This window comes from Festucalex cinctus, chromosome 4, assembly GCF_051991245.1.
Source record: "Festucalex cinctus isolate MCC-2025b chromosome 4, RoL_Fcin_1.0, whole genome shotgun sequence".
Classification (NCBI taxonomy): domain Eukaryota; kingdom Metazoa; phylum Chordata; class Actinopteri; order Syngnathiformes; family Syngnathidae; genus Festucalex; species Festucalex cinctus.
The window spans coordinates 7,411,636-7,424,775 of record NC_135414.1 but is presented as its reverse complement, the minus strand read 5'-3'; the positions used below and the strand labels follow the sequence as shown (position 1 = coordinate 7,424,775).

At 39.3% G+C, this 13,140-nt stretch overlaps 1 protein-coding gene across 5 annotated transcripts in view; it reads left to right on the top strand.

Annotated features, from left to right (window-relative positions):
* Positions 1-796: 796 nt before the first annotated feature.
* The window catches only part of rnf111 (ring finger protein 111), a 41,287-nt gene continuing 28,943 nt past the window's right edge, over positions 797-13,140 (top strand). For 3 of the 5 annotated variants that reach the window (XR_013283132.1, XM_077518534.1, XM_077518533.1), the window contains exons 1-3: positions 803-956; positions 3,737-4,691; positions 8,364-8,496. Coding sequence is in view for 2 of the 5 variants with exons in the window: in XM_077518534.1 (XP_077374660.1) it covers positions 3,815-4,691; positions 8,364-8,496 (1,010 nt within the window). In the remaining 3 variants the exon portion in view is untranslated. Of the gene's footprint in view, positions 957-2,584; positions 2,812-3,736; positions 4,692-8,363; positions 8,497-13,140 lie in introns of all 5 variants that reach the window. The other 2 variants (XR_013283134.1, XR_013283133.1) reach the window with 2 other exon arrangements.

Genomic DNA, 13,140 nt, shown 5'->3' with positions numbered 1-13,140 from the left:
TGAAATAAAACTGCACTTAAATATAGGGAAACAAACCTTGTAGCTACTAACAGTTACTGTTGAGCAGACATGGCTCTATATCAGAGCTATGGCACTGTCAGAAATCTGTGATATTGATGATTAATATGATGAAAAAATGTAGGGAGAGACATCCACCTTGACCCGGTAGCTTTCAAGGTACTTGAAAGAGATGAAAGTGTTGAAGGAGAACAGATCTGCTTGCTGCTTGTAGGGGGGCATTTTTGTGTGGAGATTAAAAGGGGATAAAACTGGTCTCCATGTCTCTTTGCCATGCGTTTAAACATTTATTCAATATCATATAGCCTAGTTTTCCAAGTCGTATTGAAACAATTTGAGGAATAAGCGGTTCCGAAAATTATGCATGGATGGAAAACAATAAACACCGCCTAGCATATTGGTATTCTCATTCATTGATGTTAGCCTAATCATTGGGCTAACATCAATGAATGAGAATGAGCTGCTATTTTCCATCCATTTTCTACAATTTGTAGAAAATGGATGGATACATAAAATAGCAGCTTTATTTCTAACGTCGCTCCATAGACCAGGTGTCGCTGTGACCAGTGACCACCAGTGGGCGCGCTGCTATTGCAGCTAGAGTCGCCAGTATGTATAAAATATCAATAATGGTCCTCAAAATCCTATTTTGTAATCCTGAGTACATGACAGCATTTGGTCAGTGTTTGTTCTCAATAATTTCTAAATTAAAGCCAGAGAAAGCTACATAATGGGGTGGGGATAGTCACAAGATCTGCCGGGTCAACGAATCCAACTGTCGTAAAAGTGTCGCAAACACCGATCTGAGATCTGGCGCCCCCGTGCGGCAGTGAATACAAGCCCAGCATTGTAGCCAGTGAGAGCGAACAGACGACCTGCTGGGTAAACAACAGTGTCTACTCGAGAAGCAGGAATGGGAACTTCGTCGAGAGATAACAGTGAGATATTTCCATATTATCTAATAGACACGCTAAAGAGCTGTTGTTCTGTCCTTTTTTGTTTGAAACGAGACGCTCGCGGGTCTAAAGAGTGGTGTAAAAATCGTCAATTTGCTTAGTAGAGTTGAGCTAGCCTTCACGTTAGCTTAGCACGTAGCCCTTCAGGGCCCATTGCTTTCGATGCTGCTTTTCAGCTCTCATCGGGACTGTTGTCAGTTTCACAATCCTAGCCATTAACAATTGCGACTTGTATGTAGGCCCGCTGAGTTACGACTTGTGTGAACGCTGACATACGATCCAACGCCTGTCATATGTTTTTTTTTCGTTTTTTTCTTTTCTTTTTTTTTTTTTTGTGTGCGCCGGGTTTTAACCTCCGCGTCGAACCGAAAGACGCGTTTGCAAATGAAACACGTCTTTACGTAAAATAAACAATCTTTTTTGTCTTCTGTGTGCATTAGTATATGACAGGCTAAGTGGCTGCTAGCTCCCCTATCTAGTTTTGCCTCTTTTAACTAGTGTCGCAAATGATCATGATGATCAAGGAGGTGGCTAGTCCTGTTTCCTGCGTTTCTACGTGAGAACAAGTTAATAGTGGTTTCGACATCGTTTGTGGGAGATGTTCGGACAGCCGATAGTAATAGTAACTGTTAACCAACCTCCCTAGAAGCTGTGACTCACATTTGCACGTCTTAGGAAAATACATGCGTTTAATTCATTTTTTCTAAAAAAAAAAAAAGAAAAACAGGCCGAGAGACCTAGCTACTGCTTTCACAATCGCGCAGCTCGACTTATTTTACAGCTGCTTTTGAAAACATTTTCTTCTCGCATCAGTAGCCATGTTGGCCCTAATATCGTCATTTGATCTCAGGGAGGATAAATCTTTATTCTTAGTAGGAAGAGAATGTGTCCTGTGACTCCTGATCTTGAAATGTACGCCATTTAGACAGCTTCTCCATTTGGTAGCTCAGACTTGCACATTACTCAGTTGCATGTCAAACTTACTAGACACTGTGGATGCTTATGGAAAACAGTTTGAGCATTTATTCGATATCCTGATTCCTGATATCCACCTTACAGTCAATGTACTAGTACAGTGCAGTGGTACAACAGGGAATGAAAATATGCAATTCCAAGTGAAGGGAGTTGCAGTAGTTCTTGTTTTGTGTACAATTCTTTTGCAGCTCTTGCTTGAAAGCACTGTATAAATAAAGTTGAGTAACTTGAGTTTATTTTGAAAATGAAATCAAACAGATTTATGTAATAAATTTGCGATACCCAGCCCTTGTAACATTAATGTGAGTCAGTTCTTTTCATGGTTGTCCTGGTCTTTGTTAATCATGACCTTTTAAACTTAAAAAAAAAAAAAAAAAAAAAAAAAAGAGACATTTTTCTTTATCTTTGTTGTATTTTAAAAGTGTTTTAAATGTCACCATCATGGTATTTGGCATTTATGTGGCAGAATTTACGATGTAGTAAAATTTCTACTGGAACAAACTGCCTGTTCTGCTTATCTTTAGCATGACATTGCTACAAACTTGTCCTAATTTGAGTTCAACACGAACAGAAATTCTGTCAGGGCTGTATGCTAACTTTTGCAATGGTGTGACTGACTTTTACGTCTGGCCAAGGAAAGCTTGGAGAAACCCCATTTTGGGGAACTAAAGGAAGAAACCTTGAGATTAGAAGGATCCGAGATGACCAGGCTGCAATGGATCCCGAGTGGGCAACCATATTCTTGTGATTTGATGCTATGATACTCCACAGCAACAACCTCACTTGCTCTTTGCCAGCTAGCTCTCATGCCTAGTGGCGGGAGGATGAGGGAGAAGCGGCATTAAAACAGGCTAAAATCCAGGTGAGTTTAACTAAATGCCAAAGAGTGGAAATGAGTCTTAAGTCGAGATTTAGAGCTGTCAAAATTAATCGCTTAATTAATTAATTAATTAATCGCCAACTATTTTAATAATTTAGTAATCGTTTGGAGATGTATTTTAATTTAAAATTGTGCAAATCCTCTCATTTCAGCATATCAACGGTAATTGTTCACCAATTTCTGTAGTCTTTCATGAAAAAAAAAGACTGATTATCTTCTGTGTTTAATCAAAATAGGACATTTGCAAACACCTGTTTTTACTTTGGAAAACCGGTAACATAGTACAACATCAATCCCCCCCCCCCCCCTTTTTTTTTTAAATCACTTTATGAATACGAAATAGAAATAAACTACAATCATTGGTTAATAAACCGTAATCAAGGATAAATATGCTTTTGAATCCGATTTGTCGATTAATTGATTGAATAATCAATAGATTAATCAATTCTAAAAATATTTGATACTGACAGCACTATCGAGATTTAAACATTCCTATCGAGATAGCTTCTCTAATTTCTGTGGTTAAGGCATTCCATGATACTGGAGCCCAAATAGAGAATGCTCTAACCTGCTGACTTCTTTTTAGCACTCCAAGTCACCCAAAGACCAGCATGTCACTTTTTTGTCTGTTAATTCCATATTTGTTATGATTTTATCATTAGGGTGGGGCACATCTGAAGCTCGAGAAAGCATCTAATGTTTCATGTCATCTATTAATATCAAGCTCAAGCGCATCTTGACATGCTCTCTGAATTTATCACTGATAATAAAACAGACCATCTCTAAATGACTTTTACTCATCAGCATACCTTTCATCTCATTTATTGGCCCTCAGGATGAAGTCACAAATAGTAGGCTTTCAGCACAATGACTTTAACTGTCTTGTTTTTCTTTCTTTCTTTTGTAGACGTTGTGAGATGAAGTGGTTCGAAGCGTAGGAGCTGCACACTCACTCTGTTAGCTCGGTGAGAACAGAGCTGCCACTATGAAGAGTGAAGTGCCGTCTGAGGCCTCCAGCAGACAGGAGCACTTGAAGGAGCCACTGGTGAACCCGGAGCCCGTGGAGGCAGCTAAGAGCTTCCCTAGCAACATGGAGGTGATTGGAATGGCAGACAGGGAGTTTGCGACCCTGTGTTCCGAAACGAGGCACCGGACCTTGAGGGACGCGGTGACTCACAAGGAGTCGGAGCGAGGCCTCTCCGGACGCAGGAAAAGGAAGGTCCAACAAGCAGGACCGTCTGACTGTTCGCTTAAAGTTGGCCATTTCAGTGAGACTTCTGTGGCCCCACAGCGTCCCGCAGAAGAACTTTTGCATCATTCTAGCGAGGATGAGCACAATCGCGAGTCCTCTTTTAGCGACTGTGCCTCGTCCCCTTCCTCCAGCTTACGATTCGGTGACTCGGACACACTGAGCTCCGAGGAGGACGTGGAAGCCGGGCCAACAGGGGTCCAACAAAAAGCCCCCGTCCTCACAACAGGAGCTACTGGAGTTAGCCTTCGCCCCGTTGCGGGTCGGACGAGGCGCACCCGCTCCCACAAGTGGGTGCGGTCCGAGGCGGAGTCGGTGTTGCTGAAGCGGCCGTGTTTGGGCAGTCGGCGGCCTCTGCATAGGAAGCGATTTGTGAAATCGGTTCCTGGGGGAGGGCAGCGTACGCAGAAGCAAAAGGAGCGACTACTACTGCAGAGGAAGAAACGAGAAGTGATTGCACGGCGGAAATACGCTTTGCTCAATAGCACAAGTAGTTCAAGTGAGGAGCTGAGCAGCGGCTCTTCGTCCCCATCCTCGACCGAAGCGGAGGATGAGCTGTATGTGGATGTCAGCAGCACCAGCAGCCAGCCCAACAGTGCTGCAGTAGCCACAGGTAATTAGTGACCTTGATGCTCTACTTCTGTATTGTCGCTCTGCGTTACACCGTCGGAGAATCTATTATGGTGTTGTTTTTTTTTCCCCCATGGTTACCACAGCTTTGATACATTGCGCTGTTATCACTGCAGTGACCTGATCTATACTGAGGGCTTTCACAGTGTGTTGCAACTAGGAATGGGTATACTAATGAGCTATGCAAAGGGGTGAAAATTTTGCTCTAAATTTGCATGGGAGTTCAAACTGGTAAACGGTGTTACCTCGTTTATCACGGGTTTATCTTTCACACCCTCGCTTTTTTACGGATTTTTTGCAGCGTGCTGTTTTTTATGTGCGTTTTGGTTTGTTAATTTGACTGTTTTTTGTGTGGCCCTAGCTCTCAAACCCTACGTCTGACCGGGGACATATGAGCATCCACGGATTTGTCTCGACGAGACCTTTCCAACGGTGTCTGTCCCCATCGCTCGACGACATTGCATTCCGGAAATAAAAAATATATACTGTGCTGTATAACAAGTAAATTAAAAAAAGAAATGGAAATGGAATGGAATGCAAAAATGACTGTAAATGGAAGAAGAAAAAAAAAAAAAACATAAATGATGAATAAAAAAAGCATTCATAATAAACTAAAACTCATACCAAAACGAAAAAACATATATAATAAATGGAATAAATAAATATATAATTATTGGGATTTTTTTTTTTTTTTAATTAACACGGTTTTCCATTATCGCAAGTAGTTTTTGGAATGTGACACTCGCGATAAACAAAAGAACACTGTATTTTTAAAATATTCTAAAGTGGAAACTTTCCATGGGAATTAACTGGCAATTGAAGGTAAGTTAAGTGAAACATATGTTGAAGCATAAATATTTTGTTTTGTCTTAATCAAAACTCTTTGCAATGCAATAGGGCTGAACGATTTTGGAAAATCATGCGATAGGCGATATAGTTCTCGCGATAATGATATTATTGCGATATTTATCATGTTACCTAAAAAAAATTGCATTTTTATTATGTAATGTAAGAATTACACTTTTTTTCATGCAGCAAAAAAATAAGCAAACTCAATATATTCTCAATTAATTAATTGTAATGACCTCTCGATAATCAACTATTGGATGTCGGTGCACATTTTAGTTAGCGTTTGACTGGTGAAATTCGGATAAAAGCATAAAATTTCATATGAAACTTACTGCATGTCTTTGCAATATGCATATTGCATGGGCCAATATTGCGATATTGACATTTTTTCGGTATATTGTGCAGCCATACTTTGCAGTAATAAATTATGTGACCCATTTTTTTTAAACATATTATTCTGATTAGTATTGGGTTTGTGGAATATGACTCATATATGACAAACCCACCCCCTTTTAATCCATCTCAGGGGCCTCACCTATTTTGCCTTGTACACCTGCGGGCAACTGATACTGCGAACTGGGCCTGTTTCCTGGGTTTGGTCATGTAATGTTGCATATGTACTAAAACTATTAGTGGTATCGTTTTTTTTACTTGCGGATATTCTGGAGTGCCCCGTGGCCAAGTGGTTAAAATTGTCACCTGCCAGTGCTGCCACCAGTTCAAGACCATCCCTGGACATAGCTGTGTCCTTGAGCAAGACACTGATACACCAAACTGCTCCCCGAGCGCTTAAGCGGCCCCCTACTCCATTGTGTTCCACTTAACAGTGTGGATTCGTTGTGATGGGTTAAATGTTGCATACATGTCTTGAACATAAAAAAAGAGAAAAAAAAAGATGATTTCAGATGAGTCATACCAGGTATTGGTTATAAAATAAAAATGGAAACAAGTGCTATACTTTCTATGTCCACTGCATTCTAGCTTCTTTGCCAAGAATTCAAATTCTAATTGAACAGTGTTTTTTAATTGTGTATTGTAATATACATTACATCAACCTGACACTTTCATTAAGGCAACTGTTTTATGCACTTTGTTATAAAGGACTGTAACGGTGCTTGCAGGCATCACAATCTGTAATGTTGCCAAAATTAAGTGCAGTCCTGCATGAACTAATGCTTTTTAGTCGAAGTGATGCAACGTGAGGCAATATGCCGATGAACAGTCGACGAAGCCAACACAGGTTGTACAACTTGCTTTTCGAGCAGATTTGGAGCACAATTTATAATGCTGATGTGGTTCATTTTAGACTTCACTGCACAGTTAGAGATGAATTAGTCATTGTCTCGAACGAGTTGGCTGGCGCATAATCCAGTCACATAACAAAGAATATGGGTTTTTTGAGTTGCACTATGATTTTAAATGATCTAATTAGGGGCCTGTCCATTCAAGAATAGCAAAAGGGAATTCAAAATGTGATCATGTTGGCACAGTTTTTTATTTATTTATTTGCAGGGTGAAGTTGTCAAGAGACAGGTTGTTGGAGGGTTAGCAAACTGACAGGAATCTATGCACCAGTTATTCACCATTCATTTTGAATGCCCAATTCACTTCTATTCCAGTCACTAGCAATCACGCAGCCTCGTGAATAGTAAAATCTTGTTGTGGTGGAAGCCACATGCTAAAGGTAATGATACGTCACACATTAGTTGCCATGATTACTACTTCTTCCATTTCTTCTACTTTCGTTTGGCGTTTGGCAGTTGCACATGTAAGGCAAAATCTATACTCTGATCAGCAACAATAAGTCATGGAAACAGGTGTCCAAGTGGGGAAAAGGTATTTCTTTATAGTCGGAGGCTGTATCAGTTAGTCACCACTTCTGACCTGTTCGACCAATTATCTACAAGCATTAGGTCATATTACATTGAAGTATATTAAACCCATTAGGATTGTCTTGCGCCCTGTCCAGGGTGAACCCGAATTCAAGCAAACAAAAGGGATATACTAAGGCAAATTCTTCTTAAATAAAGATGACTTTATTTCAGAACAGTACTTCGATTTCCTTATTCATTGACATATCATTATGTGTTACTTTCTTGCATTAATAATTCATTATATGATGTATTTATAACACATATATTGTTTTCATTTTTTTTTACCAAATGTATGTACGGAAGCTACCTTCCAGTCTGTAAGATCAGTGTTGTTTTTGTAATCACACCAACGCCCCACCAGATTCTCAGGTAGTTGCAGAGGGTGCTAAGCAGCAGCGCTCGGGGGACAGTCTGAATAGAAATCCCATTTGAATTATGAACTTTATTTACATGGCAAGTCATTCACTGTTGGACACAAAAACACCACTGAGTCGCATATATGGCTTTAAAATCTGTTTATTCTTTGCGCCTATAACCTGTCAGACAGGACTAACTTCATCGATCATTTTGGCATTCATAGTCTTCGATCTTTACATTTGTCTTCATTTTCAGAAGCTCAAAAGAAGCAAACATATTTGGAAGGAAATTAAGTAAATTTTTATGTGACTGTGATACTTAAACAATCAATGTGAAGACTCAACACTCATGGTGAACACCTGAGAATGTAACTACACTATTATACTAATATTTTTGTTTTACATGGAGATGGTAACGCACAAAAACACTAATCTTACTTAAAATGAAGTCAGAGTAAATACATGACCTCAAAAAGGATTTATATAGCCAATTTTAACTGTTTGAAACAAAATGACCTGTTGCCCAAAGCTGCCATTTCATTCACATGCATGTCATGTTCCTGTCCATGTGCACAGGTGCTCTGGATGAAGACGTGGTGGTGATTGAGGCTACTCCAGCCCCGGCACCACCTGTTCCTGCCAGCGAGGAAATCAACGTCACCTCCACAGACAGTGAGGTGGAGATCGTCACAGTTGGAGATGGTTTCAGGTAGGCAACGTTTTATTTTTAACTCAGAAAATACCTGCGTTTATGTTGACTAAACAGTTAGGTAGAGTGCAGCTTACATTCCCAGCGTTGTCGTTACCTGTATAGGCCAATTTAGAATGTTTGTAAACTGTAGGCGCCAGGATACTTCCAGGTGGCAGAAGGTGAGTGACTACCACTGACCTGAAGCGACCCAGCTGGGGTTAGGGTCAAAATCAGTGTTGGTGTTGTTAAATACTTGTTGTGTTTGGGGTTGTGACTTGAGATAAAAATGACTCAATTATGAGTCATTACTGCATGTTTTTATAATGTACAATATTATATACAGACGAGCCGGGTTTAATAAACCAAATAATCAATATCGAATCGATTTTTCTTTTTCGAGCCCGGTATTGATTCATAAAACCATCAATCGATTATTTTAATATCTCTTTTCCCCCATAAATTCATAAGGAAATAGAATTTTATTTATTTATTTATTTTGTAAAAGAGCTCAGAATTGTTCATTCGGTAGTCTTACCGATTCAACGTCTTATCATCATTGCTCTTTTTTTTTTTTTTTTTTTTGCGTGCGTGTGCGTGCAAATCCGTATAAATTTATACTCATTAATTCACCTAAAACCTTATAAATATCCCATTACCCTTCGCCTTAACCAGGTACTTCAGAATCTTGCCAGAGTCGTGAGGTTCAAATGGTCAGGAGACCAGAGAAAAGGTCAGAAAAAATAAAGAGAAAAGAAAGATAAATCAAAGTGAAATCCAGCACCGACCAAACACTTCCTGCCTTCCCCATGGTTACAAAATCAAAGTTTTACGCCAACCCCGGAAGCCTCTAAATTCCAGCAAATTAGCGAGATCTCAAGAGACCAGAGGAAAAACTAAAGAGAGGAAGGAGGGAAGGATCGATGAGGCAGAGTGAGATCCATAGAAGCCAGTACATCCAATCCATCAAAGTGAAATCCAGCACCAACAAAACCCCTCCTGCGTGGTTACAAAACCAGAGTCTTATGCCAACCCCAGAAACCTCAAACTTCCAATAAATTGAGATCTCAAGTGACCAGAGGAAAAACTAAAGAGAGGAAGGAGGGAAGGATAGATAAAGCAAAGTGAGATCCACAGACACCAGCACCCACTGATTCAAGGGGCTGTGGGAGGGAGAGGCAACTTCTGTTTGAGTTTCAGTAGATGCTGGTGCGATGGATCTGGCATGTATAAGGACCACCACCAAAGAAAGAAGCCGTCAACCGCGGTCCAGCAAAGCGAGCACCCCCCCCCACCCCGGAATCCCCAGGCCGCGGCAGCACCAAGGCCACCCCCAAGCCACCCGAGCGGACACCGGTCGGCGAGCCGACCCAGGCGCCCGGAACACCCCCGCCCCAGCCCCGGCCCACACCCCCGAGCCCAAGGCCGCAGAACGAGGCCCGGCGGGCTCCCACAGCGCCCCACCGTCCCCCACAGCGCCCCACCAGTCCCCAGCCCCCATCCCATATATCAGCGAGCTTTTCCAAGATTTTAGTCCAGAAATGCAGCACTGGAGTACATGACCATAAAGCATGAAGATAAGTAAAAAAAAAAAAAAAAGGAAATAGTATTTTAAAGGCCAAATTATTTTTGTGTATCTTGCTTCTTTTTTTTTTTTTTTTTAAATTTACAATTCATGTGAATTTAAAAGTATATTTTACGTTTATGAAACACCTGACTTACTGCACTTTAAGACAATTCAGAATCTCTTTAATTTATATTTACAATTGCTGAATTAGAATTGTGAAAATATTTTTCATCTCATCTTTGTCAATACTTGTGTAACACTTAAGTTATTATAACGCGTTACTTTCATTAATAAACTAAATAATTTAAGTCATTCACTCCCAGCCATTTTTCACTTCGCTCCCGGCTGTTTTACTGGATTTTGACTGATTTTGCAAGGCCAACAGAATATTGTGTCCCTTTGCTGTAAAAACATGGAACCAAAAGAACCAAAACAAAAATTTGAGCCTCTTCTCTTCTTTCATCAGGAAAAAAAAAAAGTATTTATGTTTCGGTTTTGCAGCGATTAGCATTAGAATATAGCTAAGTATCATAATTTTTCCACATATCTATTTAGAATTGTGGGGAAACAGCTTGTTTTAAACATGGCCCTGGTTGATCTCTTATACTCTGCTGCCACCTGCTGGCCGTTTTAAGTCATTACTACCATTTATTTTTCACCCGTTCACTGTAGTAGAGAGGCTGCATCAAAGCCTTCTGTTTGCTCTAGCATTAAAAAAACAAAACAAAGCGAATAAATACGTCTTTGGGACACTTAAAATATTTAAAATATAACGTATTTCTACGTTTTTGGGAGCAAATGAGTTAATCAGTTACTACCTCAGCAAAATTTAATTTGGAATTTAATGTTTGTGGAGTTTTTAACATGCTGGATTTTAAAGAAGAATTGATGTTCCATAATTAATAGCGGATTGAATGGGAGTGAATCAAATCGAGAAAAATCGAATTGAACTGCACTCTTGTGAATCTAAATTGACTCAATTGAGGAAATTAGAATCGATACCCAGCCCAGCTTTTTTCTTTAATTGGAATAACACATTGCAAGCATTTTTTCCTCTGGTTTTTAACTAATTAATGGTATTCCATTAATTTCAAAGGAGAAAGATGATTTGAAATATGACTATTTTGGGTTACAAATCTGGTCACGTGACAGATTGATCATTGAACTCTGTGGGGCGACTGTCTGTCTCAGCTGATTTGGTTGAGATATAGAGAGATACACAGTTGACCAGAGAGTGAAAACGGGAGAGGGCTGAGAGAAAAATGGGCACAACAACAGCCGTATCAACATTAATGATGTAAGCAGCAATGACGATGATACCAGTCTCTTGTTTTTGTTTATCTCACAAACATTTTTGATTCAGTCAAAGTGTAAAGTCAATTATTTGATTTTGCCATGCTGATTGGTGAAAAACAAATTTATATATCATCCCGTTTTTCTGGAATGGGCCTACATTTTACCCAGAGAGCACCTCTTTCCAATGAATACATGTTGTTCAGTCTGCTGGCTGTTTTGTTGCTGCTGCTCCCAAGCAAAGCAATGCATTTAGAGAACATTCCAGTGTTTCAGCAGTACATAGTGGGATGTCCCGCCCGGATCGCAGTGTGTTACAGCAAACAGCATTACTTGATATCAATCAATAATAAACCCATTTGATCAGCCCCTGTTCGTATGTTAAAGTTGAGCTCAGGGCATGCATGAACTTGTCACAAAATTGTCAGCCTGGCTGTGACTTTAAAAACACAAGTTTGGCTTTATTAATGTTTGAATATTATCCTTTTTATTCAATATTACACACAAACGAGCAATAATGCCAAAAACAAAAAAGCATGACAAAACAAATGAACAAATAATAAACAAAAACAGTATTTTACGGTTTCATTTAGAAACTAATGTACCTTGTGAGGAGCAAGCGGTTCAGAAAATGGATTGGTGGATGTACTTCATTTTAGAATTGGGCACACTGTGTCTGACACAGAAGTATAGTTGGATTTGTATGGACACACATTTACTTTTTCTCTTTGGTTAAATTGATCCCATTATAATAAATCAAGAAAGATCATGCCCTTGTAAGTGTAAAATTATTTTATTATCATCAAAACAAAATAATATCATCAAACCTTTTTGCCACAGAAGGGCGGATACCATTTGTTGTCCTAACTAAACTAACTGCCAAAGGGCGTATGTGAAAGATGAGAAGTCATGTGGCATTTATCAAAATGGCTGTAATTATCTTAATAAAATGTGCTGACATTTTATGCCTTACCCTTCTTGGGTGTTCTGTTGTTTTATTGGTCGCTGAGGTTAGCATTTTTGGGCTCTGTGTTTGATTTCAAAGCGTTGACCCAAATTGTATGCCAACAGCAACAGTATCTTTTAACAGAGAAGCCAGCTGGTTTTGCCGCAAAGTTCCATTTCATTTCATATCATTTTTTCATCCTTGCCAGCTCCGGTACTTTTCTGGGGTGGCACCATAAAGAAAAATGGAGATAAAGCAAATCACTCTTCATATCAAGTTAGTTTCTAGGCCATACCGTAGGCTTTGCTGAATTACTAGGGGTGGGAATCTCTGACATGAGGCCGATTCGATATGTATCTCGATACACAAGTTGCGATTCGATTGAAAAACGATTATCTTTCAGAACAGAATGGTTCGATTAAGTTTGGGAACGATACAATTTTCGATTCGATACGATTAATTTCAATATTCAAAACTTGTAGTGACATTTGTTGCTTGTAAACATTAATCTTAAAACACCACAAATTTTTACAGTATCTACAAATGTGTTAAAAAAAGAACAACAACAATGTCTTCTATATTTTTATATATTGAATCAATTATTTAAATGGACCGGAACAAAGGGCTGGGCGATATGACTGAAAAATTTATTAGTTGTTATTGACCGTTATAATTGTTTTTTTAATTCAAAATCAGGATCAGGAAAACAAAAGGCTGATAATTCAATTTGAAATATAAATATTTAACCTTTAAAAAGACACCAACACAATTAAACAGAAAATGTCCACATTGTGAAGTATTTCAGAAACATAAATTTAAGACATGAAATAAACCTACCGTCCAGCCAAAAGAAATATGA